The 27,473-nt window shown below is 39.9% G+C and overlaps 1 protein-coding gene across 3 annotated transcripts; it reads right to left on the reverse strand.

Moving 5' to 3' along the window:
- Positions 1–536: 536 nt before the first annotated feature.
- DHX16 (DEAH-box helicase 16) lies at positions 537–27,473 on the reverse strand. Of its 3 annotated transcripts, XM_058169717.1 has the most exons (20): positions 27,231–27,473; positions 24,155–24,426; positions 23,925–24,072; positions 22,474–22,530; positions 20,904–21,158; positions 19,635–19,859; positions 18,126–18,314; positions 16,787–16,897; positions 15,642–15,757; positions 14,704–14,914; positions 12,820–12,918; positions 12,574–12,726; positions 9,234–9,374; positions 7,416–7,578; positions 7,068–7,186; positions 6,302–6,369; positions 5,509–5,671; positions 4,094–4,255; positions 2,016–2,189; positions 537–781 (listed from the first exon to the last, which is right to left on the reverse strand). In XM_058169717.1, exons 1-20 carry the CDS (start codon positions 27,432–27,434, stop codon positions 653–655), a joined length of 3,159 nt encoding a protein of 1,052 aa, XP_058025700.1. In that variant the 5' UTR covers positions 27,435–27,473; the 3' UTR covers positions 537–652. The 3 variants fall into 3 exon arrangements, with proteins under 3 accessions (XP_058025700.1, XP_058025701.1, XP_058025703.1); XM_058169718.1 differs by lacking the exons at positions 23,925–24,072; positions 24,155–24,426; positions 27,231–27,473 and adding an exon at positions 23,056–23,139; XM_058169720.1 differs by lacking the exons at positions 16,787–16,897; positions 18,126–18,314; positions 19,635–19,859; ... (3 more) ...; positions 24,155–24,426; positions 27,231–27,473 and adding an exon at positions 16,247–16,714.

Below are 27,473 nucleotides of genomic sequence, written 5' to 3' on the forward strand. Positions count from 1 at the left end.
GTATGGAAAAGTTTATATGATATGCTACTGAGATTAAGATTTCTAGCAGGTGTGGGAATGCAGCTTCTCAGTGTCGTGCATAACTGGTTATTTTTGCTTATTACCCCCTCATCCAACAAAATAGAGAAAAATCAAAGTACTTATTTGCTTATTTTAGTGGAGCTGAAAAACTTAGCTTGATGTTGGGTTCCAAGTGCCCCAAATAGGAGAATGAGATTCAAGTGCCTTCTCAGCCATAGAACGTACAGGAAGTCTTTATGCTAATAATAATATCCCAAAATTACAATTAATAAGGATAATAATTTAACAAGGATAAAAGGAGAGAAAAGTTTCATGGATGCTGCCTTTACATCCCATAAAAAAGGCAGGATACAAAGACGACAATGCTGTAATATTGTCTTAAAATGTTGATGATTTGAACACTGAATTCTGTTTGTATGCATTCCAAAGTGTCTTTTTAAAGAAGAAATTGATTTCTTAAAGATTAAATTTGTCTAGAAGGAAAATGCAAGCAAGTAACACTGGGGAGCTTATTTTTAAAAAGTGTTTATTTTATGCCTCTGAGTAACAGCAAAACTATACAGCTCTACAAAAAGCGTCCAAAGGTGCTATTGAGCACCAGAATAGTCAGAACTGAAGGCAAGTTCTTCTTTTATCCCAGCTCTTCTCGTGTCTTCCCCATTTTCTTCGGCAGTTTCTTGGTTGAGGCGTCTTCCAGTTCTTTGGCCTTGTAGTAGTGAGGGGCCACTTCCAGCAGCCACGTACTGTCAATTTCAATCACCTACAGAAAACACAAAAGCAGCTCTAGCTAGGCTCCTGATTTCAGCACTGTCTCTTGGATACATAGACATATTTAGATAGATGGTTAGATAGACATAGATTAATGATAGGTAGGTAGGTAGATGATAGGGAGAGAGAGAGCTATGATAGAGATGGATAGACAGATAGATGTAGACATAGATGAGAGAAATAGATGAGAGAGGTGGGTGGATGAATGATAAACATTTCATATTTCTTAACTGCCCATCTCCCTTGAAAAAGGGCTCTGGGTGGTGTGGAGTACCAATAAAATTAAACATTAAAATCAGAATAATTTGGGATTAAAAATTTATAGCTATAAAAACATCATTATAAAAGTTTCCAAAGGTGAAGGATTCTAAGATGGGGAGCTATTCGTTGTTAATACAGGTGAGGGGGGAGTTCTCATAGGGCCAGCCACCTCCACAGTTCTGTGGGCCTTTGTGTTCCCCACATAAGGCTGCACAGCCAAGTTTTGACCCCTTTGTGGAAGGGGCCTTTCACAATGCAGGGGCAGCAGCAGAGAAAGTCCTTTTTCTAGCTCCTGCCAGTCTACATTCTTTGACTGATAGGGTTTTAGCATACCTTCCCTGTTTGAATGAGTGAGATGAGCTGATGTGGATGGGGCGAAGCTAGTTCTGTAGCCAGTTTGACCTGCATATCAGCTAGGTCAAAGGATCATGGAAAGGTGATCCAGTGCAATGCGTCCAGACTGGCTGTAAAGGAAATCCAGAACCGCTGTTCCACAAAAGTCCCACTAATACCCAATTATTGAATCTCTCCTCCTCCATCTCTTTTAATCATTTAATCCACTAATGAGAAGTCACTTCTGTCTTTACCGTTGCAGCAACAACAACGTGAAGTGACTTGTATATAAAATATTGAGTTAGACTAGAACAGAACAGGGAACTAAATCCACTGAAAAGACAGAGAGCAAATTAATTCCATATTACACAAACCTCTCATTTGACACTTCAGTAGGAAGCCTACAATAAAATGCTGCAAATTCATAAGTAAAGTACTCCTCCTTTATTTCAATGGATATCTTCTAATGTTTAATGGATATTTTCTAATGCTTAAACGCAACATTTTTATTTGACTTAAAGCACCTGCTATATTCACACATCAGTTTTCCTTTGAGCACAGACAACATTTTATCTCTGAAGAGAAACCTTTTCTTCAAAAGTTCAGAAGTGCATGTAGGTGTTTTAACTCACCTGTCTCATGAATTCCTTAGTGGTGAAGACCAGTTCATGATAAATGATCCAGCGGGGCTGCTCTTCAAACAAGGAGCTGTTGGGATGGATATACACTGTCTGCTGATGCTTGACTGTTTTGTAACCGCTGCGGGTTAGCCGGGCAGTGTGATAAAAGAAACCGGCTGTTACAGCCTATAGAAACAGAGCAGGAAGGGCCAAATGTGAGGCAGGCAATGAAAGAAATGGTATCGATGGCTGAAGTTACAGACTGATAAATCATAAGTGGTTTTCATTTTTGCTTAGCATCTTGTGCAAATCCATCCAAAATGGCTTATAAACCACCAGGCTAGTATGATTTGTTAATAAACCATGATTAATACATTAAGTTGGATTCAGACATCAAACTATGAGTCAAAGATTTTTAAATATATATTGTATTTTAATTTTTTTTGTACAGGTGTTTTATCTATGCTGTACACCGCCCTGAGTCTTCGGAGAAGGGCGGTATAAAAATGTGAACAATAAATAAACCAACTGAGCTTAAATTAGTCACTGCCAGCAGAGCTGGTAGCAGATTTGGACAGTGAGGAGGTTAGGGAGGAACATGGGCGAGTCCTGGAGTCTGGGGAAGGCTCTGATGAGGGCTCTGTATCAGAGGCAGAGAGGGGGTCAGGGCTGTATGCCAGTTATCAGCTGCCTTTGGAGTCAGACATCAGTGAAGCAGATGAACAACTGAAGCCTGTACCCAGTGTGCGTATATGCAGAGTTGCCAGACAAAGGGAACAGCTAAAGAACAAGGGTCGACTTAGGAGTAAGGCCACAGGTGAACAATGAATGGCCCCGCCCAGAGGGGAATAAAAGAGGAGCGAAAGGGGAGTGGAGTTTGCAGGAGACAATTAGTTTGTTTAATTGGTTTGTGACTCTCAGAGATTTCTTGCCAAGTTTTGAAGATATCAGCCTGGCAACTCTCCAAGCCAGATAAGGTCTGTGACTGTAAATTCTCTTTTGAAAGACTTTGCTGGATGTGAATGAGAGGAATCCACAGTAACTTAATAAAAAAGGGTTTTTGTCGGGACAAGGAGTCTGCTTCATGCTCTTGGGAAGCCTAGGTCAGAACAGTACCAACTTTCAGTTTCAAAGGTTCTACTCGGAATCTGGATAGAACTGATTGTAATTTAAATAACACAAAATAAGCTATTTTTATAGACTGTAGATTAAATAATAGATGAAAAGCAGAGTTTAAAAATATCAACAAATAAACATTAAAAAGTACCTTCTGTAAATTTAGAAATCACTGGCTCTTATTTAAAAAAATGTGTGTCAGCGTTCCTAGTAATGCACCCATAGAAAGCAGAACTCCGAGGCAGGTAGATCCCTCAAAGGACAATTTTATTAGATACATCATATTGGCACAACTGGTGAAAATGACTCTGAAAGTTCCTGAGGTTTTCACTTACCGTATTTTTCAAAGTATAAGATGCACCTTTTCCCCCCCAAAAAAGAGGGTGAAAATCTGGGTGCATCTTATACTCCGAATGTAGCCCCGGCCAGCTTCTCAAACAGAGATTTCAGAGGCTGAAAAAAGCATTAGAAAAGAAGCTTCAGAAAAGAAGCCCCCAAAACAGAGCTTCAGAGGCTTTTTTTCTGAAGCTGTTTCAGAGGCTTTCAGAGGCAGAAAAAAAGCAAGGCACAGAGCTCACGACCAAGGAACCTATTGCTAAAATTCTCCTCTGGAACAGCTGATTGGGGGTGTTCTGGGAGGCAGATCCACCTGCCAATCAGTTTTTTTCTTATTTTCCTCCCTAAAAACTAAGGTGCATCTTATAGTCCAGTATAAATTTTTTATACTCCAAAAATACGGTAATTAAAAGAGAAAGTTTCCCTCCTTCCCCAAGTCATCAGTCACGGTCCAATCGAGGTGCTGGACATTTGCTTGGTTACTTCACTCCTCCTCTCCCTTCAAGGTTGACAATGTGATTATCATTATGAAGGTTACTAAATTAGGTAGATATGCCAAATACATACAGTATACACTTGTCTAAAGGAACTTTGAAAATCCAGAGCAGAAGAAAATAACAGGTGCAGGGTGCTTTTACCTTGCGGATAGGAATGTAGTCCCCTTCAGTGGAAGTAATATCCACCTCAATGCGTTCCATCAACCCTTCCAGCTGTTCTCGCACATCTCGAGCTCTCCTCATAGAACGAAACTGGATGAAATTCTCATAGCACCATTGCATAGAGTAACCACTTTCTACCCACTAAGAGAGAAGGGGAGGAATAATAGAGATCAAAAGGCTTGTTGGGATTTCAAGTGAGGAATGCCATATTCTCAATGACTTGACTACACAGTATTGAGAACAAGTAGTCCTTAATTTATGACTATAATGGAGCCAGCCTATTACAATCGGAAGTCATGACAGACATTAAGTGAAGCATGCCACTTAACAACCCCCACTGCTGCTCTCCCAATGTGGTCATTAACCGTATGCACAGGTTGTTAAGTGGAGCATGGGCGGCCTTGGGTGGGGTAGGCCTAGTGCAGGCCCTGCACCGGGCCTCTTAAGCCTCCCCCACCCACTAGGTAGGGCTTATCCCTAACCCTAATCACCACAGCAGGTCCCACATTTTCTCTACTAGCTATTGTCCTCAGTTCCAGAAAACACTCATTTTGTATCTCTTGATAGTAGAACCTAATTCCCACCCTCTGGAACGAACTACCCCCAGGACTTCGTCAACTTCCGGACCTCCGAACCTTCTGTCGCGAGCTTAAAACACACTTATTCATCTGCGCAGGACTGGATTAGATTTTAAATTTATTGGTTTTAAATGGGTTTTATTTTTTTATATTGTTTTTAAACATTCGGCCTTTTAGAATAAGTTTTTTAATTGTTATTTTAATCTGTATTTATGTGTTTTTATCTGCCTGTGAACCGCCCTGAGTCCTTCGGGAGATAGGGCGGTATATAAATACGATTAATAAAATAAATAAATAAAATAATAAATAAAATAAATGTCATATGAGCTCTGGAAAATCCCTCACTAATATCCTAGAACTTCTATTAAAACACACAGAGAAGAAACAACCATTAATTATCATTCTTCTGAATGATCTCTGCAATAAAAAGTATTCAATAGAAGAGAATGTATTTCCCAACAACATAACATCATCTGTTCTAGAAAGGAGTGGGGTTTGCTCCTTGTTTATACAGTAGCTTGCCCTGCCAATTTTGGGGTAGTTTTCTCCTTCGTAATTCCTTGATTCGGTTGTTGTATCCTTTTTTTTTTTTTTTAAATAAAGGGACCTTTGATATACAACTGTACAATAAATGCAAGGCTGGTTGGGATTTAAAAAGCCATCTAATGAAAGGTTAGTTATTTCTTCCTCTCTTCCATATGCTAATCCCACCTCTACTATCCAGGATATGAAATATTTTTCCCTACTCGGAATTCTAAGAATTGCAGTTCTAAAAATCCGCAGGATGCCAGGCTAGCCTTGACATTTCGTCCTCACCTGAGTATAAACATTGAGAAGAACCAGATGGTCTCCACCAGGCAGGAAGAAATTCATGCGGGCATTGTCAGCATGAACCACTTTGTCCTTAGGACGGTAAAAAATGGCATTGTTGACTGAAAGCATAGCAGCAATGGTCAGGATTTGCTCTGAGCACTTGTACCTGGGGAATTTCCAATAAAGAAAGAATGTTGGGTTTTACTCTGGTAGAAACAAAGTCAAAGTGAACAACAGCAATAAAAGCAATCAGAAAACTTCAGAAGAAAAAGGGCAACAGACAGGTTGAAAGGAGGAGACACACATTAATAATCAACTAATGAAAAGCTAAACAAAAATATGATTTAAAATCACAATTTAAATCAGACCTTCTAAACAAATGAAACTTTAGAAGCACATCAATTTACGATTAATATCAAGCAGGTAGGTAGATTCTTAAAAAGAAGATAAAATATTTAAAATTTTACTCAAGAATGGGAAGCATTTTTAATCATAATAATTTCTTCTCAATTCTATCCACACTTAATCAGGAATGTTTTTACGCTTATAATTTAGTATTTAAATTTTAGAAATCCTCTAGATCTATAGGATTTTTGGAATTACACAATCATTGTTGTTCAAATACACTGGAATTTTCTGGGAAGAATGTAGTAGAGAATTAGGGATTGAACTAAGAAATAGGAGACAGATACAGTATGCTGCACTTGTGATGCCTGAAAAAATGTGAACAAGACCAAAGCCACTATCAACATATTAAGAAAAAACAAACAAACAGAAAAAACAGATAAGGACTCACTGTTCAGAAGCTAGAATCATCTTCGAGAGCATGGGATCAACAGGCAATTCTGCCATCTTCCGGCCCAACTAAAGACAAGATGCAGAGTTAATACATTCAATTAAAAGACAAAAGCCTCTCACAAGTATATTATATTTCTCCCCCTCCCACGAGTCAAAACACTATTTCTGATCGAAGTATATAGCCAAATATTCTGAAGTCATGTGTGCAACAACTTAAAGACATCTGTGGCACCTGTTCTGAACACTAGCCATCCCAGCAGACCTCCCAACACATTCAAATATCTGCCATTCTTCACTGCACTTCTGTTTCCTTTCTCTGCAACCAGGTACCTCCTTCCAAATTCCTCAAAGCTTCATATATCCTCAGTCTTTTATCCTCATAATAACTGTACACTGAGCTGAGATATAACTATTTATTTATTTATTTATTTGACTTCGTTTATTTTGTAGCACAAAAGTAATCTTGATTCAGGCCCACCTACTTAAAATAGAACACTTCAGTGCTCAAATCAAGTTGAACAGAAATCTTTCCTGTTACTGTTGACGGGATAATGACAAGTCCTCTTTTATGCTATCCTTGAAGAATACAACGAAAAGAATTTGTATCCATGGAACCTAAACTAAGGAGTAACTGATTGAATTTGAATACAGATTTGAAACTTCAGTCTTCTTTTCCAAGTTCTAACTTCACTCCCACTGATAAGACAATCAATCTGCTTTCAAAATAAGCCCTGACAAAATAGCCTTGAATAAAGAAATCATACCTTGGTGAGTTCGCCAAGATGGTTGAGGGCCCCCAAGGCATACAGCTGCTCTAACGCCAATACGAGAGTTTCATGGGGTGGTGGATCCATGAAGTCAAAATGAATCAAATCATTGATGCCTGAAGAAAGAGAAGAAACACAACCTGGCTAAGTATTGCATATACGTTTCTAGTTTCTACAGGACCTTGAGCCTAGCTATTTCCATCTTCCATCATAAGAAGATGCAGCTACTGAAATTTAACCCTTAAAAATGATCCAACTACCATTGTGGGAAATCTTTGTAAATATATTCTAGGATGGAGCATACAACCCCTATATTTTACTACCCAAGATTGCCAAAATACACACCTAAGCTTTTGAGAAGAAGCACTACGTTGCCAAGGTTGGTTCTCTGAATCTCTGGCACCGTGGTTTCCTCCATCTCATTTTTGTACGCCCAGGCTGTGTAGAGACGAAAGCACTTCCCTGCAGCCACACGGCCTGCCCGGCCTGCTCTTTGGTTGGCAGAAGCCTGATGGAGAATATGAAGTGTGTGTTTTTACTGAGATCGGTGAGAACTGCAATGATTATTTCATCAGATTCCAGAGTGAATGCAGGAGAAAAATAAGTAGTTCCCCAACTGTCTATGGAGATTCTCAGTCATCCAGGTCATGGTTGTCCCAAAGGTGCTTTTTTGAAGAGGCAACTGGACTTTCTGGTTTTTCTTTGAAGCCCTTTCGCTTCTCATCCAAGAAGATTCTTCAGCTCTGAGCTCTGAGCTGAAGAAGCTTCTTGGAGAAGCGAAAGGGCTTCAAAGAAAAATCAGAAAGTCCAGTTGCCTCTTCAAAAAAGCACCTTTGGGTTCCCCAACTAAGACAACCTTAAATTTCACAGTGTAAATGACAGTAAATATCTTTCTCTCACCATTTATCTTCACTGCAGCCAAATTAAGATAATGATAATTGATCATCTAGATTTAATTACATATATTGTGCTATTGTTTATTATGTATTAAGAAAACATTAAAATAAAATCTGGAAGGTCAATTAAGTTAAAGGCTTTCAATGTAAGAATTGAATAAGATGAAGTACATTGTTTATAGCTAAAAAATGTAATGAGGATTTTGAGAGATATATTTTATACATGGAGAAATAAGATAATTAATTGAAGCAATGTTAAGAAATTAGGATTTGAAGGGTGGATATTGTTTATATATTATGTATCAAGAAGAGATTAAGGTAAGATAAAAAGTAGGAAAAAAGAATATGATAGCTGAAATTGAAATATGTAAATTGTATTTGGAAAAAAAAAGATTGGAATAGAATATAAAAATCAATATATAAGTATGTTATAAGTTGTATAAGATGTGATCCGGTCAATACTCTGTTCATAAAATATGTATATAAAAGAAAAATTTAATAAAACTTGTTAAAAAAATAGATTTAATTACATATATTCTGACTGGTTTATTTTTTGTTATTTTAACATTTACATATGACAGAAATGTAAGCCGTTCAGAATTTATTTGGATTGGCATAAACTGTAAGCCTGTTAAAATCTACACAAGCAGACCATCGCTACAAATTTCTAAAAGTGCTCAGTAATATTATAATGTCTACAAGGAATAAAGTGTATTTCAAAAACCTTCATTTCAGAAAATCCAAATTTTCCTTAACATTCAGAGACTGCAATTAAAAAAGATGCTTTGATTGTTTTTTATTAATAGTTCCATTATCACAGGACTCAACAAGAGAATTTATCTGACACCATAATACTCTCTTAATCTTTGCCCAATCTACCCCTTGCTTTGATCTACAGTATATGTTATGTGCACTTTCTAACTATTTTTCTTAAGGCCCCTGCAGGGTTAGAGCTTCACCATTGATGGGTTGGTGAATACCATTACCTGGATGTGTTATATTACAAAAGTGATTACTACAAAACATCATAGCTTTACAGAATCACAGATCATAAATCCCTGATGATTTTCATTGTTCAGTCGTTTTTATTAACAGTTTCCAGGTTAAATACATTCTTAACAAATTACTTCCTGCAAACAAATTAGCACCAACATGAATAAAAGAACCAGGTAAAAGCTTCAGATAACTTTGAAGACATTCAAGTTCAGTAAATGAAATAGATTGGATGGGAAAGAGAATGGGGAAGTAAAATACTGAAACCAGATACCCGAGAACAGGGGGTAACAATAAGTGACTCCATGCCCGTCCGAGCATTGTAACTCTTCTGTTTGCAAAACCCAGGGTCAATGACGTAAATTATGCCATCTATGGTCAGTGATGTCTCTGCTATGTTTGTGGCCACAACAACCTGAGGAGAGAAGAGATACTCATAACTGATTGTGTAAGGCAGCTACTTACAATATAAATGTCATAAGTTATAGTACCCTAATTCCATGAGATGAAGGGGCTCAAAACAGAAGTTAGTATTTTTCAGTCATGGCATCGACACCGTGGAACAAGAAGTTTTAACCATGGCAGCTTGAAGGCTGGGGAATTCTGGGAGTTGAAAACACATCTTCAAGCTGCCAAGGTTGAGAAACGCTGTTCTAGAAGCTTGATGGTGGTCTTCTGGAAGGTAGCAAAGGCCCTACTCTTCTGTAGGGCCTTGGGGGAAGGCCTATCTGCAGCTAGTTGGAATGTGATTATCTTAGCTAATTTATTTGTTGTAACATATCTCTTGTAGTTTATTTATAAAGTGCATGTCTTTTTTTTTTAACCATGGATTTTTTCAGATTGTTTCTGCATTTTTTTAAGTCACCATAATTCAAACTGAATACAGCTCATCTGTCTAGAACCTGCACTGCATATCAGACATAAATACAATCGAGAAAGTCCAGAGATATTTCACAAGAAGAATCCTCCACTCACCTGCTCACAATAGAATACCTTATGCCTTCAGACTTGAAATTTTGGGCTTAGACAACTTAGAACTACGCAGACTTCAGTATGACCTAAGCATAGTACATAAAATTATCTACCACAATGTCCTACCTGTCAATGACTACTTTAGCTTCAACCACAACAATACACGAGCAAATAATAGATACAAACTCAAGGTAAACCGCTCCAAACTTGATTGCAGAAAATACAACTTCAGTAACGGAGTTGTCAATGCCTGGAATGCACTACCTGACCCTGTGGTTTCTTCCCCAAACCCCCAAAACTTTAACCCTAGACTCTCTACTGTTGACTTCACCCCATTCCTAAGAGGTCTGTAAGGGGCGTGCATAAGCGCACCCGCGTGCCTACTGTTACTGTCCTAATATTCCTTTTTTACTTACTCTTTTCATGTATCCAAATTATGTTTATACTTTTACCTGTTATCTTATAAAATAAATAAATAAAATAAAAATAAAGTGACTATTCAAACAAATCAATAAAATGTAGAACACAACAATGATTAATGAAGGAGGTCCAGCTGTAATCCTGATTTCTTCATTAAAAACATTCTATGAAACAAGTCTCTGAAAGGTCTCTGCCCAAGAATTAGCTATTACAAAAAAAACAACAATACTATATGGAGAAATGGTGCCCTGTAAGTCTTGGTAAAGCAGCTTCAAATATATTTATTACAGAGGTGAAAAATCTGATTGTCTTGAGTCCTCTTCTTTCATGCTGTGATTGACTTTCTGATTTTTCCCTTCCCTTTAAATCCAGGACAGTCAGTATAGAGCAGGGGTCCTCAAACTACAGCCCGCACAGGACCACGAGGCTGCCCTGGCCACCTACCCGACCTCCACCAGCCTTCTGGAGGCCGAGGCCCAAAATGGGACATGTGGAGGCCCCAGGAGGCCAAAAACAGGCCAGTTTTGGGTGGCAGCATGGTTCTGGAGGCTGAGGAGGCCAAAAGAGAGGTTTTGTCCTTCTCTCAAGGTTCTGGTTCTGGAGGCCTTGAGAGAGGGACAGAGGGAGGGAGAGAGAATGACACACACACAAGTAGAAGTCACACACACGCACACCCACACACCAAGGTAGCCACATCCCTTCACTAACCTGCTTTCCACCTCCAGGAGCATAAAAAATTAATTTGCATGTTTAATGGACTGCTAAATTGGCCATGCCCACCCAGTCACATAACCACCTAGCCACACCCACCAAGCTGGTCCGACACCCCCCCCCCCAATAGTCTGATGGACCGTGAATTATCCCCCTGTTTAAAAAGTTTGAGGACCCCTGGTATAGTGTATTAGGTCAGTGACATCCCTGTATTACTGACTTTGAGATGAGATGAAAGAAGAAGGGGGGAGGGTTAGGGGAAAGTTGCTTACATACATACTGAAGCCAATGTTGCTATTGCTGGAAGGCAATCACTGATCTATCTGAGTCAGACAAGATGTTGCACCTATATTCAAAGGCAATTTGGGAAGGCTGATGTCAAATGTCAGTATTGCTGAAATTTTCCTGCCCGGTAGGTGAATGCATGGTTCTGTCAAAAATCCTTTCCTCTAGGGACGTTAGAGGTGATATTTTGTGCAAGAGTTGTGCATATGTTGTGCTTTCTTTTGTTGGTAGGCAGCCAATAGGGAAATGAAAATGCATTATGCATTGGGTACATTATATAAGCATTGTTAATAATGCTGTTGAGCTTTCAGGCTGCAGGATGTAAAATACATATTCAACGTTGCTTTTATTTCTGTGTTGTAAATGCTCTGTTGACACTGAATTTTCTGCATGTTAATTGCACAAGCAATGTGTTTCCTTATTGAGTATTCCTGGCAGGCTGCAAATACAGAAATGAGCACTATTCATAGACAATATGAAGAGAGAGTAGTTTCAAGCCAAGAGCTAGAGATGTTATTTTTTTTCTGTTGTTGCTGTCTCTATTGAATGCTATGTACAGTATTGCTCTCTGTTGAGCTTCTGTGATAGCTGGTATAGGGAGACTGAGTCTTCACTTCACTGAAGACTTCACCTCAACTTTAAAAAAAAATCCTTATTTTTTTCCTGTAGGTAGAGAACTAGATAACAGTCAATAGTCATTATTGCACCATGCAAAGATACTTGTATTGCCTCTACATTAAATACTTGAACTGTTCAGTAAATAGAACATACAACACTTGAGGAATTCAGAACTTGTTCTTTTAACACTGCCAACCTGGCTGTTTTATCGCATTCTCAAAGCAAAACCTCTGCTCTTTTGCGCACACCCCTAACGTTCATCTTCTTTCAACTAGCTATGGCACATGAGTACCAAAAAGAGGTCCTCACAATATTGTTTCCCTTCAAGCCACAAAATAAAATACTGAACAACTGATGTCTGAAACCACATCTCCCCAAAAGCAAAGCTTAGGCCAAAGTTCTCCATTCCTTCCTTTTCTAAACATCTCAAATGCAACTCTCTAAATCAGGGGTCTCCAAACTGGGCAACATGGTGGCTGGGGAATTCTGGGAGTTGAAGTCTTAAAGCTGCCAAGTTTGGAGACCCCCTGCTCTAAATAATGAAAGCTGCACAGGTTGGCCCCAAATAGCCAGACTTTCCTTTCCTGCTTTATACAACCAGCTTTTACCTTCCGGGCACCTGGTGGGGTTGGTTCAAAGATCTTGGCTTGCATGTCGGAGGGCAGATTAGCATAAATTGGAAGGACCACAAGTTCTGCAATTTTGGAGCCCAAGCGCCGGCAACGATCTTGTAACATCTCACAGCAGGCTTCAATTTCTTCCTGCCAATAAAAATGGAAATTAAGCTCTGTTGATTATACTACAATACTGATAAGTAATGGCAGTAAATTAGGAGAAAACACACAAGAGCTTACCTGGCCCGTAAGAAATACAAGGATGTCCCCTCGGGGCTGAGTAACATGAATCTGCAGCACCGATACCACACAGGCTTCCAGATAATCAGCCTCTGGTGCCTAGAGGGAAGAGGCAGAGGGAGGACAGTCAAATTACAGGTAGTCCTCGGTTAATGACCATTTGTTTAGCAACTATTCAAAGTTATGGCAGTGCTGAACAAATGACAATTACACCTAATCCCCAAAGTTACAGCATGTGAGTAGCTATAATGAGCCTTAGTGGCACAGTGCAGTTAGAATGCAGTACTGCAGACTACTTCTGCTGACTGCCAGCTGCCTGCAATTTGGCAATTCGAATCTCACCAGGCTCAAGGTTGACTCAGCCTCCCATCCTTCTGAGGTGGGTAAAATGAGGATCCAGATTGTTGGGGGAAATAGGCTGATTCTGTAAACCACTTAGACAGGGCTATAAAAGCACAGTGAAGCGGTATATAAGTGGTGCTATTGCTATTGCTATAATTGCATGTGATCAACATTTGAGTGCTTAGTGGGTTGTCCATAGAGGCATCTCAATTCTCCCCATCTATCTCCCTTTGCATCTCTGTCCTTTTTGTGCCCTGCATCTGCTGCCTCAACCTGCATCCTTCTGGCCCTGCCATCCCCAGCTGACCTTCGCCATCTTCTTCCTCCCACTGCTGATGAGGCATGGACCTGGTCCTTTGTGAGGCGGCTGTTGGCTGCATCAGGCTTTCTTCTCAAGGCCGCATGCAGCATTCTCCAAATCGCGTGTGGCCTTCACATGAGGCTTTGAAGCTTTCCAAAGCCTTGCAAGAAGGCTGCATGCAATTTGGACAAGGTTGTGTAGGATTTGGAGAAGGCCGGACAGGCTTTGGGAAGCAGGTCTGACACAGGTGGTCAGGCAGACCTCGCAGCAGTGGGAGGAGGAACATGGCGAAGATCAACTGAGGATGGCAGGAACAGTAGAGTAGCAGGTTGACTGAGGATTACCTATCACTTTTCTTGAGTTAAATAAATACAGCTTCATCTCCCTTAATGGTTTCTACTATTGCTTATCCTTGTTCCTCACTCAGTTTTTCTGCTCTGGATTAGATATGCTTCTTCTATAAGTGATTTTCTCCTTTTGCTCTAATTTTGTGAAACTAGAAAGACTTATTATAGGGCGTGATGGTGAACCTATGGCACACATGCCCAAAGTGGCACGCGGAATCATGTCACCTGGCATGCGCGTCGCCCATTCCTCTTCCGGGTTTCTGGCGCGCATGCATGCAAGACAATCAGCTAGCCTTTTTGCATGTGGCAGTGCTGGAAATTAAAAGATCTTCTAGCTGGTCTTCTGTTTTCCTGCATGAGCATGTGCACCAGCCAGTTGAATGTCACGCGCGCATGCACGCCACAAACACGGAAGAGTAGCTGGCTGAAACCAGAAGTTCATTTTCGGGCACACACATATGCCTTGGGCAGCTCCTCTTCCCTGTTGCAGCCCAGACACACGCATGCCCCCTTTTCGGCACTTGGTGCCGAAAAGGTTTGCCATCACTATTATAGAAAAATTCTAGTCTCAATTGTGGTCATAAGTCAAGGACTACCTGTAAGAAATAATGACTGTACAAAAGGTAAGGCAAGTTAGGAAAGTTGAATACAATGAAATCCAGTTATTATAAAGCCTGTGACACGGCAGCACACAACGGCTATAAAACGAAGGTTGGTACAATCTACAGCTTCAATTCACAAGCATATAAATTCAATTTGGACGTAGGAATTGGCATTCTGGAAATCTTATATGCTCTCCTCCCAGCCACCTCCACTGAGGTTGATCACTTTTGCCTCTCTATTTCCTCAGCCCTTTACACACATACAAACACAAAACACTTTGTGCTTGCTAACCTTAGTGTAATAAATGTCAACAGGAAAACGGCGCCCCGGGATGCGGAAGATAGGAGCATCATCAAAGAAGGTGGAAAAGCGCTCGGTGTCCAGGGTGGCACTAGCAATCAGCACCTTCAGCTCAGGCCGGAAACGAGCAATGTCCTTGATCAAGCCAAATAGGATGTCGGTGTGCAGCGTGCGCTCATGAGCCTCATCGATGATGATGACGCTAGAAAGCAAGCCAGAAAGGGTGTGGTGCTGGTTAACACTCATGCAATATTTCTACTCATTTGCAAGGGAGTTTGTAATCTTGGGTCTGTTTAAAATCAGGCCTTTTTTTTTACTATGATAGGAAGACTACAATTTACAGTCTACTACAAAGACTACAATTTTAAGGAATCTGCAGCAGAGATCAGTCTTGAATCTAGATCTTTCAAAACCATAGCTTACTCATTAAATGATCATTACTCATCACTATGATCCCACACTGCACACCACTCTCAGAACTACACAGACTTTCTTTCCAACTATTGTCCCAAAACAAGCTCTAAAATAGACTGTACTCTTTGCAGCAATTCTAAAATCAGACCCTCACATGAAATATCATTTGTTGCCCTAGAGTATACAATTTTCATGCAAATCCAAAAGGACATCTCTGGGCTCAGATTCATGTTCGACAAATCCTAGCATAGGTATGGTTTTGCTCCCTCATTCTCATCAGACGTTATTCAGTGAGCAATTTATAATTTAGAAGTATTCTGTGGAATTTGGAAATAGTTATTTGTATAGTTAGTCACGTTGACTAACAGGCAAGATTTGAGTTAAAATAGATCTGAGTAGTGCAATTTAATTTGCTATGGGAAAGCTACTTCAGCTATTTATCTGAAAACAAACTAACATCCATGCATTCCCCGCGATTAAGCCACTAGCGTCAAGTGTCCACTGCTGTTACTCACCTATAGCTGCTCAGGTCAGGTTCAGTGAGAAATTCTCTGAGCAGCATCCCATCCGTCATGTACTTCAACACTGTCCGCTCTGAAGTGCAATCTTCAAAACGGATGCTGTATCCTACCTGTGGGAAGGGCACAGAGCTGTCTTTATTACACACAAGAGCAACGTTTATCCAGGAATTCTGTTTAATTCAAATCAAGGCAGCCTCCAAAGAAATATAAATATCCCCCAACTTACAACCACAATCGAGCCCAAAATGTATATTACCAAGCAAGATAGTTTTGCCCCTATTTACCTTTCTTTCCACAGTTGTTAAGTGAATCACTGCAGTTGCTAAGTTAGTAACACAACTGTTAAGTGAATCTAGCTTGCCCATTGGCTTTGCTTGTGAGAAGATCGCAAAGTGTGATCACATGACCCCAGGACATGGCAACTATAATAAATATGAACCAGTTGCAAAGCATCTGAATTTTGAGCACATATCATGGCAGTGGTGAACCACATACCAGGCAGTAGTGAACCACTTCCATACTGTTGCTAAGAAAACTATATAGACATATCCAAGAAGTCACCAAAAGACAATCCAAGGAAATATGAACGCTTGTATTACCTTGAGAAATAGATACTGTTATGAGGCTAATGAGTATTATGATGGCCAACACATCACTGCCTTCAGGTCCATGGCAAATAAGGGTGAACAAGGGACACATTGGCTTTTATCTGAAAGTTTGGGATAATGGTTATATTTATAAGGAGCCCTGCTGGATCAGCCAACCAGATGCTTCTGCGGAGGAGAAGGTGGAGATAGTTATATCCCTCCTCCACTCCTGTACATCTACGAATATTTGGAGTATGCTGCCCCCAATCCAGAAATAAAACTGAATCTCAAGACTAAAAGCCCTTGATACACCTGTCCTTCAATGTATCCATCACCACGTTTTGTGGTACTGAATTCTATAGGTGACTAAGGCATGCCCTATTTGAGTGTGAACATTTTCATGCCAGAGAATCAACTTTTCCTCCAATGATATAGGCTGCCATTAAACTAATTACTGGCATATATTAGATCGGGGATTATAAACTGGCTAAAAGGATTGGTAATATAAACTACACAAATTCCTTCCTTCCCGTCTCCCTCTTCAGAACATACTTCATTTCCAAGCTTGACATTCATTTCCTGGGAAACACGGGCAGCAACACTCATAGCTGCAACTCGCCTGGGTTGAGTACAGCCAATCTTCATTCCTTTCTTGGTGTAACCCTGTTAGGGAGGGAGGGAGGGAGGGAGAGGAAGAGAGAGAGAATCTCCATGATTCAAGATCTCAGTACCAAAGCTGTTATGTGCATAAAACGGTTTGTGTAGGAGTTAAAATACTATGCATGCTGGGGACAATGGATTATACACTCAGCAGTTCACTCAATAGTTTATGGGTGTGCATAAAATTATTTGTGTAAATGCTAAAATCTCTTCCTGCTGAGGTCACTGGATTACACACTCAATTCTTTATGGATATACGAATATGCACATAATGAAACACCTGGGGTTTGTCAAGTATGAAAAATAGACTTGTTTCTTCTGTGTAAATCATCCCAAAGCACTGATTCAAAAGTTTTAGTACATGCACATTTTAAATATTCCTAAAAATCAAAAAACATTTTTCAAGGGCATCTCTGGAAATGTAAATACTCAACTTGTTTTGAGTGGACAATAAAATGTGGGTTTTGTAGAATGTGTCAAAAGGCAAGATGTGGTCAAATCAGAACACAGATGCTGTAAAAAATGCTACCTTCCCTTCTAAAGTTCTGGATGGCACTTAGCAGTGTTGTTTTTCAGTGGGTTTTTGGTTTGCCGTGAAGACTGTGAATGATCATTTCATTTTTAATGTTAACTTATTGTTTTATTTAATTCCTTATATATACACTGTCCAAAGCTTGAACAAGTGGTGCAGCTTATAAAATAAATAACTGAGGGGATGTGTGTGTGTTTTTTAAAAAAAAAAGTGTAATTTTTCATCTTGATTCTTGCCCCACTGTTACAACCTTAACAGTTTTAAAATCCTAAGTTTCATTTGGAATGGAGGGCAGAAATTAGGAAAAAATCTTCATGGATCAAATGTTTTAAAAACTGGAATCTCCTTGAGTTTTAAAACAATACATGTCCACATACCCCGTTCAAAGCCTGAGCAACCATGGGCCAGTGATTTCCAGAAAAAGGCACTGGGGCAGAAACAGAGAACAAGACAGCTGAAGTCCAGCCAAAGGTAACCGCAGCTCAATTTCTGGAGAATCAAATTGCAATGTAGACTGAATCCTAATATGGTATGCAGGTCTATGATTACACAAGTAGGGCATTGGTCCCTGTTGCTTTCAGAACACCAATCCCGAGCAGGAAGTAGGGACCAAAGAAGCAGCATTTCCCTCCTGTAAGCTTCACCATGGATCTCCTTCACTCTTGCAATTAATTATTCTCCCCTTCCCTGTTGAGTTACCTCTTCGTACAAATACTGTGGGATTTGAGTGGTCTTGCCAGAGCCGGTTTCCCCTTCAATAATGAGCATCTGATGTTCAGCAATGGCAGCCAATAAGTCTTCATGGTATGGAAAAATAGGAAGGCTGCGGCGCACCTCCTGGATAGACAACTTCTTGAGTTCAGCCTGGGACAGCTCCGGCTTCTCCTCCTGGCACCGAGGAAACAGAGTTAGAGGAGCTTCCCTGGATCAACAAGAACTCGTGGAGTCCCTTTGGTTCTATATTTCTTATCCCTGGATAAAGCTGATACCACAAGCAGAATGTGGGAAGCAACGTAGATCAATGGTGTTTACCTTTGGTTAGCTGTCAAAGCTGTCAGGTGTAATCTTTCATACTGCTTGATAACAATCCAGAAATAATCTATTTGATTCCCTTAATTGATTCTATAGAGATGTTGAGCTAGTAAGTCTGATTCAGCTACGAAAGTTTACTTTGGTCACCCATATTTAAGCAGCAGTTTAATACAGAAAGTGATACAATATTAGGAAGAGACTCAGTATGGCTCCTTCCTGACTCACTGGGAATTAAGAGGGAGCGGAAAAGGAAAACAAACACACTTACAAGATCTGCTATTTCTACTTCTCTGCTACTGTCAAATCGTAGATTCCTTATCTATGTTCTGAAATTGTAATATCTAATAAATAGCTTCCTTTCACTGATACATCAAAATCAATTGTCATTTTCTGGAATTCCTCCTGTTGAGGCGGAGCTACCGTGTTTCCCCAAAAATAAGACCGGGTCTTATATTAATTTTTGCTCCAAAAGACGCATTAGGGCTTATTTTCTGGTTAGGTCTTATTTTGGGGGGAAACACAGTACTAAATGCACCCATCTGACTGACAATCTTAACTGGGGCTTATTTTGGGGGTAGGGCATCCTGAAAAATCATGGTATTTTCTGGCTGGGTCCTATTTTCGGGGAAACAGGGTATTTGCCCAGCTTTTGTTTCTAAGACACTTAATTTGTCAATGTGAGATCTCTAATCCAGGAGTCCCCAACTGGTGGGCCATAGCCCACTACTGGGCCGAGGGCTAATCACCACTGGGCCATTTGGGTGGCTGGACAGTGCGTGCATCTCTACTTGCACGCACACAGCCCCACTCGTATGAGTCTTATCAAGGCTCCACTTGTGTGTCACCATGAATGTTGCAGACGTCTGTGAGTGCATGCACACACACATGCCCTTGCCCTTCCCACAAAATCAACCCCTCTTTCCTCCCTCCCCCAGTTCCAGGCCACCAACCCAAAAAGGTTGGGGAACTCTGCTCTAATCAACTGGCCAGAGTCACTTTGTTGAGTTGGGCAGCTATAAAAATTGAATAAATAAATGAAATAAATAAATTGATCCTTACATCCTGGAGAAATAAGTATTTTTCGGGGACAAGATCTGAATTTCCATCAGGAGTTCCTGGCTATGTTAGCGTTTGCAGAGTCTTATCTTCTCTATTTCCCAGTCTGCACCTTCTCACCTTGTTCTGATTTGCGCCCCGCATTTGCACAGCGTTCACAAACTGGATCATCTCATCCTCCTCAAGCACGTACTCATAGTCTTTGCGAGGATGGCGCCGATCGGCATCCCGGGCCCCAAAACGGAGAGCAGCTGCCCCAATGTGGTCTTCCTCCCAGCGCCGCTGCTCATCTCTTGGAGCCATGTGATCCTCTGCCTGGGGCTCCTCATAACGATCAGGAATCTTCTGCAGGAGAAAATCAAAGAGAATCACCAGTACATTCAGCAGTTCAGTAGTCAAGGTTCTAATTCAACAGTGTTGTATTTATTTTGCACATTTTCTTCAGAAGTATACTGTACATTGAGTTACAACCCCAAGTGCGTGTAATTTCAGGACGCATTAAAACTTCCTTGTCTTTTTGTACATTCTGTCTACTGACCCAAGAACCAGAATCCCGTGAAACAGACAGCAAGCAATAGGCCTGAATCTCAGTGCTTCGGTTCAGACACAGAGACTTAATCTGATGTGGCAGAAATAAAAGCAAATAGAAATGTTTAGAAAAGAATTGGCCTTTACGTTCTGGGAGACTCTTTTTCTTTTGTTTCATTATAATAAACATCTTATTTTTGTTTTTAATGTTATATAAAATGGTTAAGAAATGAAATTTGGAAATACATCAGATCAAAAAAATTAAACCAACAAGCAGAAAGACAGAGAAGCTTCTTTTAATATATTATAGACAAATTTTTGGTTTCGAAAAAATCCAGAAAAATGATAAAACGATAGCAAGAAACATTGCAAGAAATACAAGCTGCTGCTAACCAAGTATTTCAGATAGTGGGACTGAGAAGGATTGTTCTGAGTTGTGAGTCTCCCGTTTGTCCTGGTGGATATTCGTGAAGACAAAAGCCAGAATTGACCAAACATTTGCTTTTCTGTGTTCAGCTTGTTGAGTTGATTCCGAGTGAAGCAATTTGTGTGCTTGCTGAAGTTCAGCAATGGAAAACATACTAAAGCAGTGAGGCAGATCCTCCAATGGTTGCCAACAGGCGTCTAGATGCAATTTAGCCCCACACAGGTTGGCCCCTGGTTACCTGCAGGTTATCTTTGGTAGACTTCTTTCCTAGCCCTCATTATTATAAACTTTTAACTGGAGACCACTGTGATAACCCAAAAACAATATTTTATGTCCTTTCTTCGATCCACCACTCTTATGGCTACTTCTTATCAGGGAAGTAGCCATCTCACCCATCCCTGACTTCAAACTTTGCCACACATCACCACCCTTACCTTGCTGCGGCTCTCCTCAGGCATGTAGTACCGATTGTGCTTCTCCATCTTCTCCTGCTCTCCAGCCTGTTTGTACTGTTTGGCCAAGTCGCGCACTTTGCGTTTGTACTCCAGCTCCTGCTGCTCAAGGGCTGATAGTTCTTGCTCAGAGAAGAGGTACTCCTCATCTGCTATTTCTGCTTCCAAGTCTTCCATTTTATCCTTTTCTCGTTTGGCTAAATACTCCCAACGGGATTTCTTACGTAGTTCTGGAATCTGATGTATAGGGAGAGAAAAGAATTTTTATCCTCGTTACAGTCTGAATGATTTTCTTTTTAAAAGAAATGTTGAAGCCCGATTTTCATGTGCTATTTGGGCATTTTATTTAATTGTGCTCTATCCTGGCAATGTCATTGCAAGGCAATACTTCTGAAAGCAAAATCTACTATGATGGCTATGATTTTTATTCAAGAGGCAAAATTGATCCTGCAGTGGTACAGTTTTTAATGCAAACATTGCATCTCAAATTTTATATGTAGCTCCAAGTTGGATTACATTAGCAAATAATAACATAGCCCAATTATTGGTGAAATTTTAAAGAATACCCTTTGAAAATGCAGGCTTGGCTAAGCATTATTATATTTCGGTGGCATATATACATTTTTAAAACAAAGATTGCTTCAGGAAATCCCAAATGAATCTTTTGCAGATATATGACTTATAAGGTGACCCAAAGATCAGTCAGATGGGCATTGATCCTGATTATTTTCCATAGGTATGGCATAAACATTTTTTTGTATAAAACAAAGATTATGTGATAATTCAATATAGTAATTAATAGCCAAAGTCAAAATTCTGTGTTCACCTGTAACTTTTTGAAAAATTACGATTTTCAGCGTGATAAATATCTTAATAGTTTATATTTAAGAAAGCACAAAATAGCCCTTTCAAAATGATATTTTTTTTAAAAAAATCCTGATCTCTTAACAATTTTGCCCCTGTAATGATATTGATTTTGACATAGTGGATCATATTTCATTGTGTTGTGAATTTTATGAGTCTTCTGCAGGATATTATCTGGCTTATTCTAAAATCAAAAACAGAAAGAGAGTCTTCCGAGTATGTTAACATTTTACTCGCATCTGAAAATCCTAAAACTGCAGAGGCAATAGCCAGACTATGGCCATAAAAACTAGGTTTTTGAGCACCATACCAATGAGTTTTACTTTTTAAACTGGTACATGTAATGTCAAATTTTACATTACATTTCTAATTTACTAGTTGGGCTTTTTGGGCATAAATAAATTAATAATACTAAAAGTTTATAACATGGCAAACATTTAATAACATTTTCTTGTAACTTATTTTTATTATTGGCTTGTTGGCTTGCCAAAAAAAGATACATTTAAAAAAAAAATTACTGTTTCCTTTGCTTAAAGACCAGACATGTTGATCAGGAGTATATCATTCAACTCGGTCCACTTTTTTCCTGTGTCTCTTTTATACTCTCCCACATTCCATCAATACCTCATTATTGATCACTGTCAAATTATTCTTTATGTTAAACACAATAATAAAATCAAGCTCTTACCATGAATTTCTTGTCCTCTTCTACCATCTTTAAACGCTTTTGAGCTTCTTCATATGCCTAACCTCGACATAATCAGGAAACAAATATACAATAACTCAAAACACAGCAGTTCCAAAAATTCTTGCTAACAAATGTTGGATGTAATACAGGTAGTCCTCAATTTACAACAGTTCATTTAGTGACTGTTCAAAGTTACAACAGCATAAGTAACTTATGACTGTTTTTCATACAACCATTGCAGCATCCCCATGGTCATGTGATCAAAATTTGGACATTTCACAACTGACTAGTATTTATGACCGTTGCGGTGTCCTGGTGTCATGTGATCACCTTTTGCGACCTTCTGACAAGCAAAGTCAATTGGAAAGCCAGATTCCCTTAACAGCCATGTTCCTAACTTAACAACTGCAGTGATTCACTTAACAATTGTGGCAAGAAATGTAAAATGGGGCAAAATTCACCTAACAAAGTTTCACTTAGCAACAGAAATTTTGGGCTCAATTGGGGTCATATATCAAGGACTACCTGTATTTTTAAGACTACAGATTTAGACATGCAACAAAGCAGTTATCAGAGACTTACAGAAAAGTTGGGAATAATCTCAGCAAGAAAGTGGAACTTCCTCTTCTAAATAATATAAGTATTAGGCATATTTTTCAGGTATGAGAAGAGGAAGAAAATACCACCAAAGGCCAAAACATGAGAACTCTGGAGCTGGCATAGCAGAGATTTGAAAGTGATTGAAAAGGAGTCAGTCACATGTTTCCATATTGGGAATGAAGGCCTTGCAAAGCAGGACTGAAATAAAAGATTCCGTATCTCAATGAATCAGCATTAAAATTGTAGCCATTAGTTTTGCACACTGTTGTATAAGGACTATACCATGGTTTAAAAATAAATCAAAACCATAAGTTGTATACAAAGTTCTGAAACTTCTGCAAATTATCACAGTTCAGCAATTTTGCACAACTTACCTTAGCTCCCTATTCCCACTTTCCTCAGAAAGTGGAAAGGATGCCTACAAAGACACATAAGAGAACTATGTCCAATTCCTGTTCCAAAAACATATTCAGGAACTTTTTTAGGTTTTCCACTTTTATCAAATATTGTCTACATTCTTTCAAGTCTGCCTTTTGGCTAGAATGGCTAAAAAAAAAAAGCAGTGTTATATTAAAAAAACCTGAATCTTGTTTATGCCTGAGTAGAACATCATGTATATATAGAGTGATATTCATAATGATAGGCGGGTATAGATATGTCTGTATGTATATATTTACAGGTGTGTATAGCTTCCAATATCCAATTTTTAGCTATATTTTCTAGCCCCAGGTGAAATGCTCCTAATTCAAAAATGGGTGATATAAGAAAAGGATGGGCAGAACAGTTAGGAGAAATGCAACCAAGAAGGGCTTGCCCATTACGAAAGCAAAATCCAAAGGCCAAGACCACACCTTCTTGTCTGATCTCTCGAGGATATTGCGAGTCTTCTCTTTGTCCTTGCGTTTAACACGTTCTGCAAAAGCATCACGTTCTTCCAAATCCTGCAGCCGCTCTCGTTCACTCCGGTCCCATTCATCCTCTGAATCCTCCTCTGGAATCCTAGGCCAAGAAAAGCAAGAATGTCTGTGGCTTTCCTTATTTTTTCTCACAACTCTGCTTTTTGCAAGAGATGGATGCTCACCGTCCTGTGTCCTCTCCACTAGGCTTCTCATCAGAGTCTTTGTCGTCCTCTTCTTCCTTGCGCTGCCTCAGGTGTTTGTGCCGTTTCCGTTGCTTGCCCTCAGGACCTTGTGAGAGGTGATGACGCTTTGAGTTTCGGGCTGCTGTTGCTTTACCGGTTTCTTCATCATCACTGTCCTCCAACAGGGTGTATGAACGATTCTTTTCCTGCAGGGCTAAGGCCTGTTGCTCAGCTAATCTGGCTGGACGCTCCTGTGGCACCTGGTGTGGAACCTACCATTGGGGAAAGTGAACAAATCAGTTAGAACTCAAAACATTATAATTTCTATACAGATACCCAACATAAACCTTTTAAGAATGTAGCTCTTATTCCTTAGCACCAGCCTGCAAGACATATGGCTTTCCCAATTTTTCCAAGTCTATCGGTAATATTGAATTAATTTTGAGTAAAATATTGAATACAGGAACATTCACATCTTACTTCTGCCAAGATTTCATTAATCGGATGCGTTATGAAGTCTTTACCCTCCATTTATTGTTGACAACTTTGATGGGATATTCTAGAGATTACCATTAGGCAATTCATGCGAAATGCTTGAAAACACAAAATCACCAAATGCTATATATTATTTTCACACTGCCATTTATATCTTATTGAATTTCTAAAGAAAGAAAAATCTGGTGCAACCACCCTCATTATAGAGCAGGAACACCAAAGAAGAACCAGTTTTGGCAGAATTTTTTTTAAATAAATTCCATTTCCAGCTGGAGAACTACTAGTAGTTTACTAGTTTGAAGTCAGGAAAAAGTGATGGTGGTGCCCTTCTGAAATTTTGATTTTCAAGTCCCATCAGCTCCCCAATGATAACTATCAGTTTGCATCCATCCAATCAGTGCATTTCCTGGTTAAGATTTCATAATTTTCAAGGAATGGACCACACAAAGAAAATCCTTTATTTAGATGGGTTATGATAACAGAAACTTGCCTAGTATGATTGTGTTGTATCACCTCCTCCTTTTTAAAATTCAATGAATTAGGGAGTATCCACCAACAATGCCTAGGCAACTGAGTCTGTATATAAAGGTCATCTTCCTTACTCTCTACAGAATTTAATAAGTGGATTCAAGTAACCAAATACAGTACCTTCAAAGTCTTGCTCCTTATAATCTAAAATTATTGCTCTTTAAAGCTTCTTTGTTCTGATCCTCGGTGGAAAAGGTGTCAGTGATCCATGCACAATCAGTGAAAAAAAGGTCTACAATTTGAAAGTCATGCTCAAGGAAGAAAATAGGAAAGGGGCAGGAAGAGGGATATCATCTATTCTATATGATTGTATAATAATAGTGTTCCATATGACAGGTGGTTTTGATGGTTATTGAACAGTTGCAAGCTTTCAATCTCAAAACAAAATTCAGGACAAACTGGTTTAGATCTCTTATGTTAAATAAGAAGCCTTTAGCCCACAAAGCTAAAGATAATTTGTTTCAACACATTAAAAAAAAACGGGGAAACCACCATTCCTTTGTTTTGTCTTCCTAGCGGTTTTAAAGAAGATCCTTGTTGCAGCTTCGCGTCTCACAGCACCAGTTAAGATCCCCATCTGCACATCTGGGGGCTCTCTATCATGTCTCCTGAGATATAACCTGGTATATGCTCTCAATCACTCTCTCTTCCACTCCTATTTTGGCTGAGGAAAAGACCTTGAACAGTCGGAGGAAAGCTTACATCTATTGTGTAAAATGTTAATACTGATTTGGATATTATTATTATTTTTTGCCTCCAGAGAGCAAGAGTCTCCAACCTTGGCAACTTTAAGCCCGGAAGACTTCAACTCCCGGAATTCCCCAAGCTGGCTGGAGAATTCTGGGAGTTGAAGTCCTCCAGGCTTAAAGTTCCCAACGTTGGAGATGCCTTGCCATAGAGCAAGGGTCTCCAACCTTGGCAGCTATAAGCCCGGTGGACTTCAACTCCCAGAATTCCCCAGCCAGCTCCAGGCTTAAAGTTGCCTGAAGCAAAGCTGGCTGGGGAATTCTGGGAGTTGAAGTCCACCAGGCTTAAAGTTGCCAAGGTTGACTGTGGCTAGAGACCAAAGACTGGTCTAAAACTTGGCAATTCCAAATCTCAACCAGCAAATGCTCAATCTTAAATATTGGAAAAAAGAACCCAAACACTAAGTACAAGCTTGATGGACATTACCTTACAGATGACCCCCACCCTGTTAAAGACCTTGGAGTTTTCATATCAAATGATCTAAGTGCCAAAGCCCACTGCAACTACATAGCAAAAAAGGCTCTAAGAGTTGTAAACCTAATTTTGCATAGCTTCTTTTCCAAAAACTCTACACTACTAACCAGAGCATACAAAACATTTGCTAGACCTATTCTTGAATACAGCTCACCTGTCTGGAACCCATACCACATCTCTGACATTAATACAATTGAACGCGTCCAGAAATATTTTACAAGAAGAGTTCTCCGCTCCTCTGAAAACAACAAAATACCTTATACCACCAGACTTGAAATCCTGGGATTAGAAAATTTAGAACTCCGCCGACTCCGACATGACCTGTGTTTAACATACACAATCATCTATTGCAATGTCCTTCCTGTTAAAGACTACTTCAGCTTCAATCGCAATAATACAAGAGCAAACAATAGATTCAAACTTAATGTTAACCGCTTCAATCTTGATTGCAGAAAATATGACTTTTGTAACAGAGTTGTTAACGCTTGGAACACACTACCTGACTCTGTGGTCTCTTCTCAAACTCCCAAAAGCTTTAACCAAAAACTGTCTACTATTGACCTCACCTCATTCCTAAGAGGACTATATGGGGCGTGCATAAGTGCACAAAAGTGCCTACCGTTCCTGTCCTATTGTTCCCTTTCTTTATATATACGCTTATATGTTGTATGGTTGTTTCATGCTTATGCTTATATATACTGTTGGAGACCCCTTGCCATAGAGCACTCGCTAATTCTCACCCCTTTTTCGACAGCCCCGCCTCTCACAGCATCCCCCCTCCCAGTCCCGCTGTTCGAAGAGGGTCGCGCGCTCAACTGCCAAACCGTCTCACCCGCTCCCAGAGCTGCTGGGCAAAGGCGCGCGCGGTGGGCTCGGTCACCCGCAGCGTCTCCGTCTCCTCCAAGCGATCGAGCAAGTCTTCCGGAGTCCGGCTCCGCTGGGCCAGGCCCACCATGAAAGCAACGACATGGCGCTCGCTTAGCCCGAGAAGGGTATGCAGCTGGTTCGATACCCAGCGCTCCAAGTCTCCCGCCATTGCAGCGGGATGCTGAACACCCACCCCCCCCCCGCTCAA

This window comes from Ahaetulla prasina, chromosome 2, assembly GCF_028640845.1.
Source record: "Ahaetulla prasina isolate Xishuangbanna chromosome 2, ASM2864084v1, whole genome shotgun sequence".
Classification (NCBI taxonomy): Eukaryota; Metazoa; Chordata; class Lepidosauria; order Squamata; family Colubridae; genus Ahaetulla; species Ahaetulla prasina.

Excerpts from the sequence above, each read along its gene's own strand:
- DHX16 (XM_058169717.1), bottom strand. The coding sequence starts at position 27,434 with ATGGCGGGAGACTTGGAGCGCTGGGTATCGAACCAGCTGCATACCCTT. Across the intron at positions 15,758-16,786 it reads ATGTCAAGCTTGGAAATGAA|GTAGGATACAGCATCCGTTT; the intron begins GTATGTTCTGAA and ends CCCTTCCCACAG. Across the intron at positions 6,370-7,067 it reads ATCTTGGCGAACTCACCAAG|TTGGGCCGGAAGATGGCAGA; the intron begins GTATGATTTCTT and ends TCTTGTCTTTAG.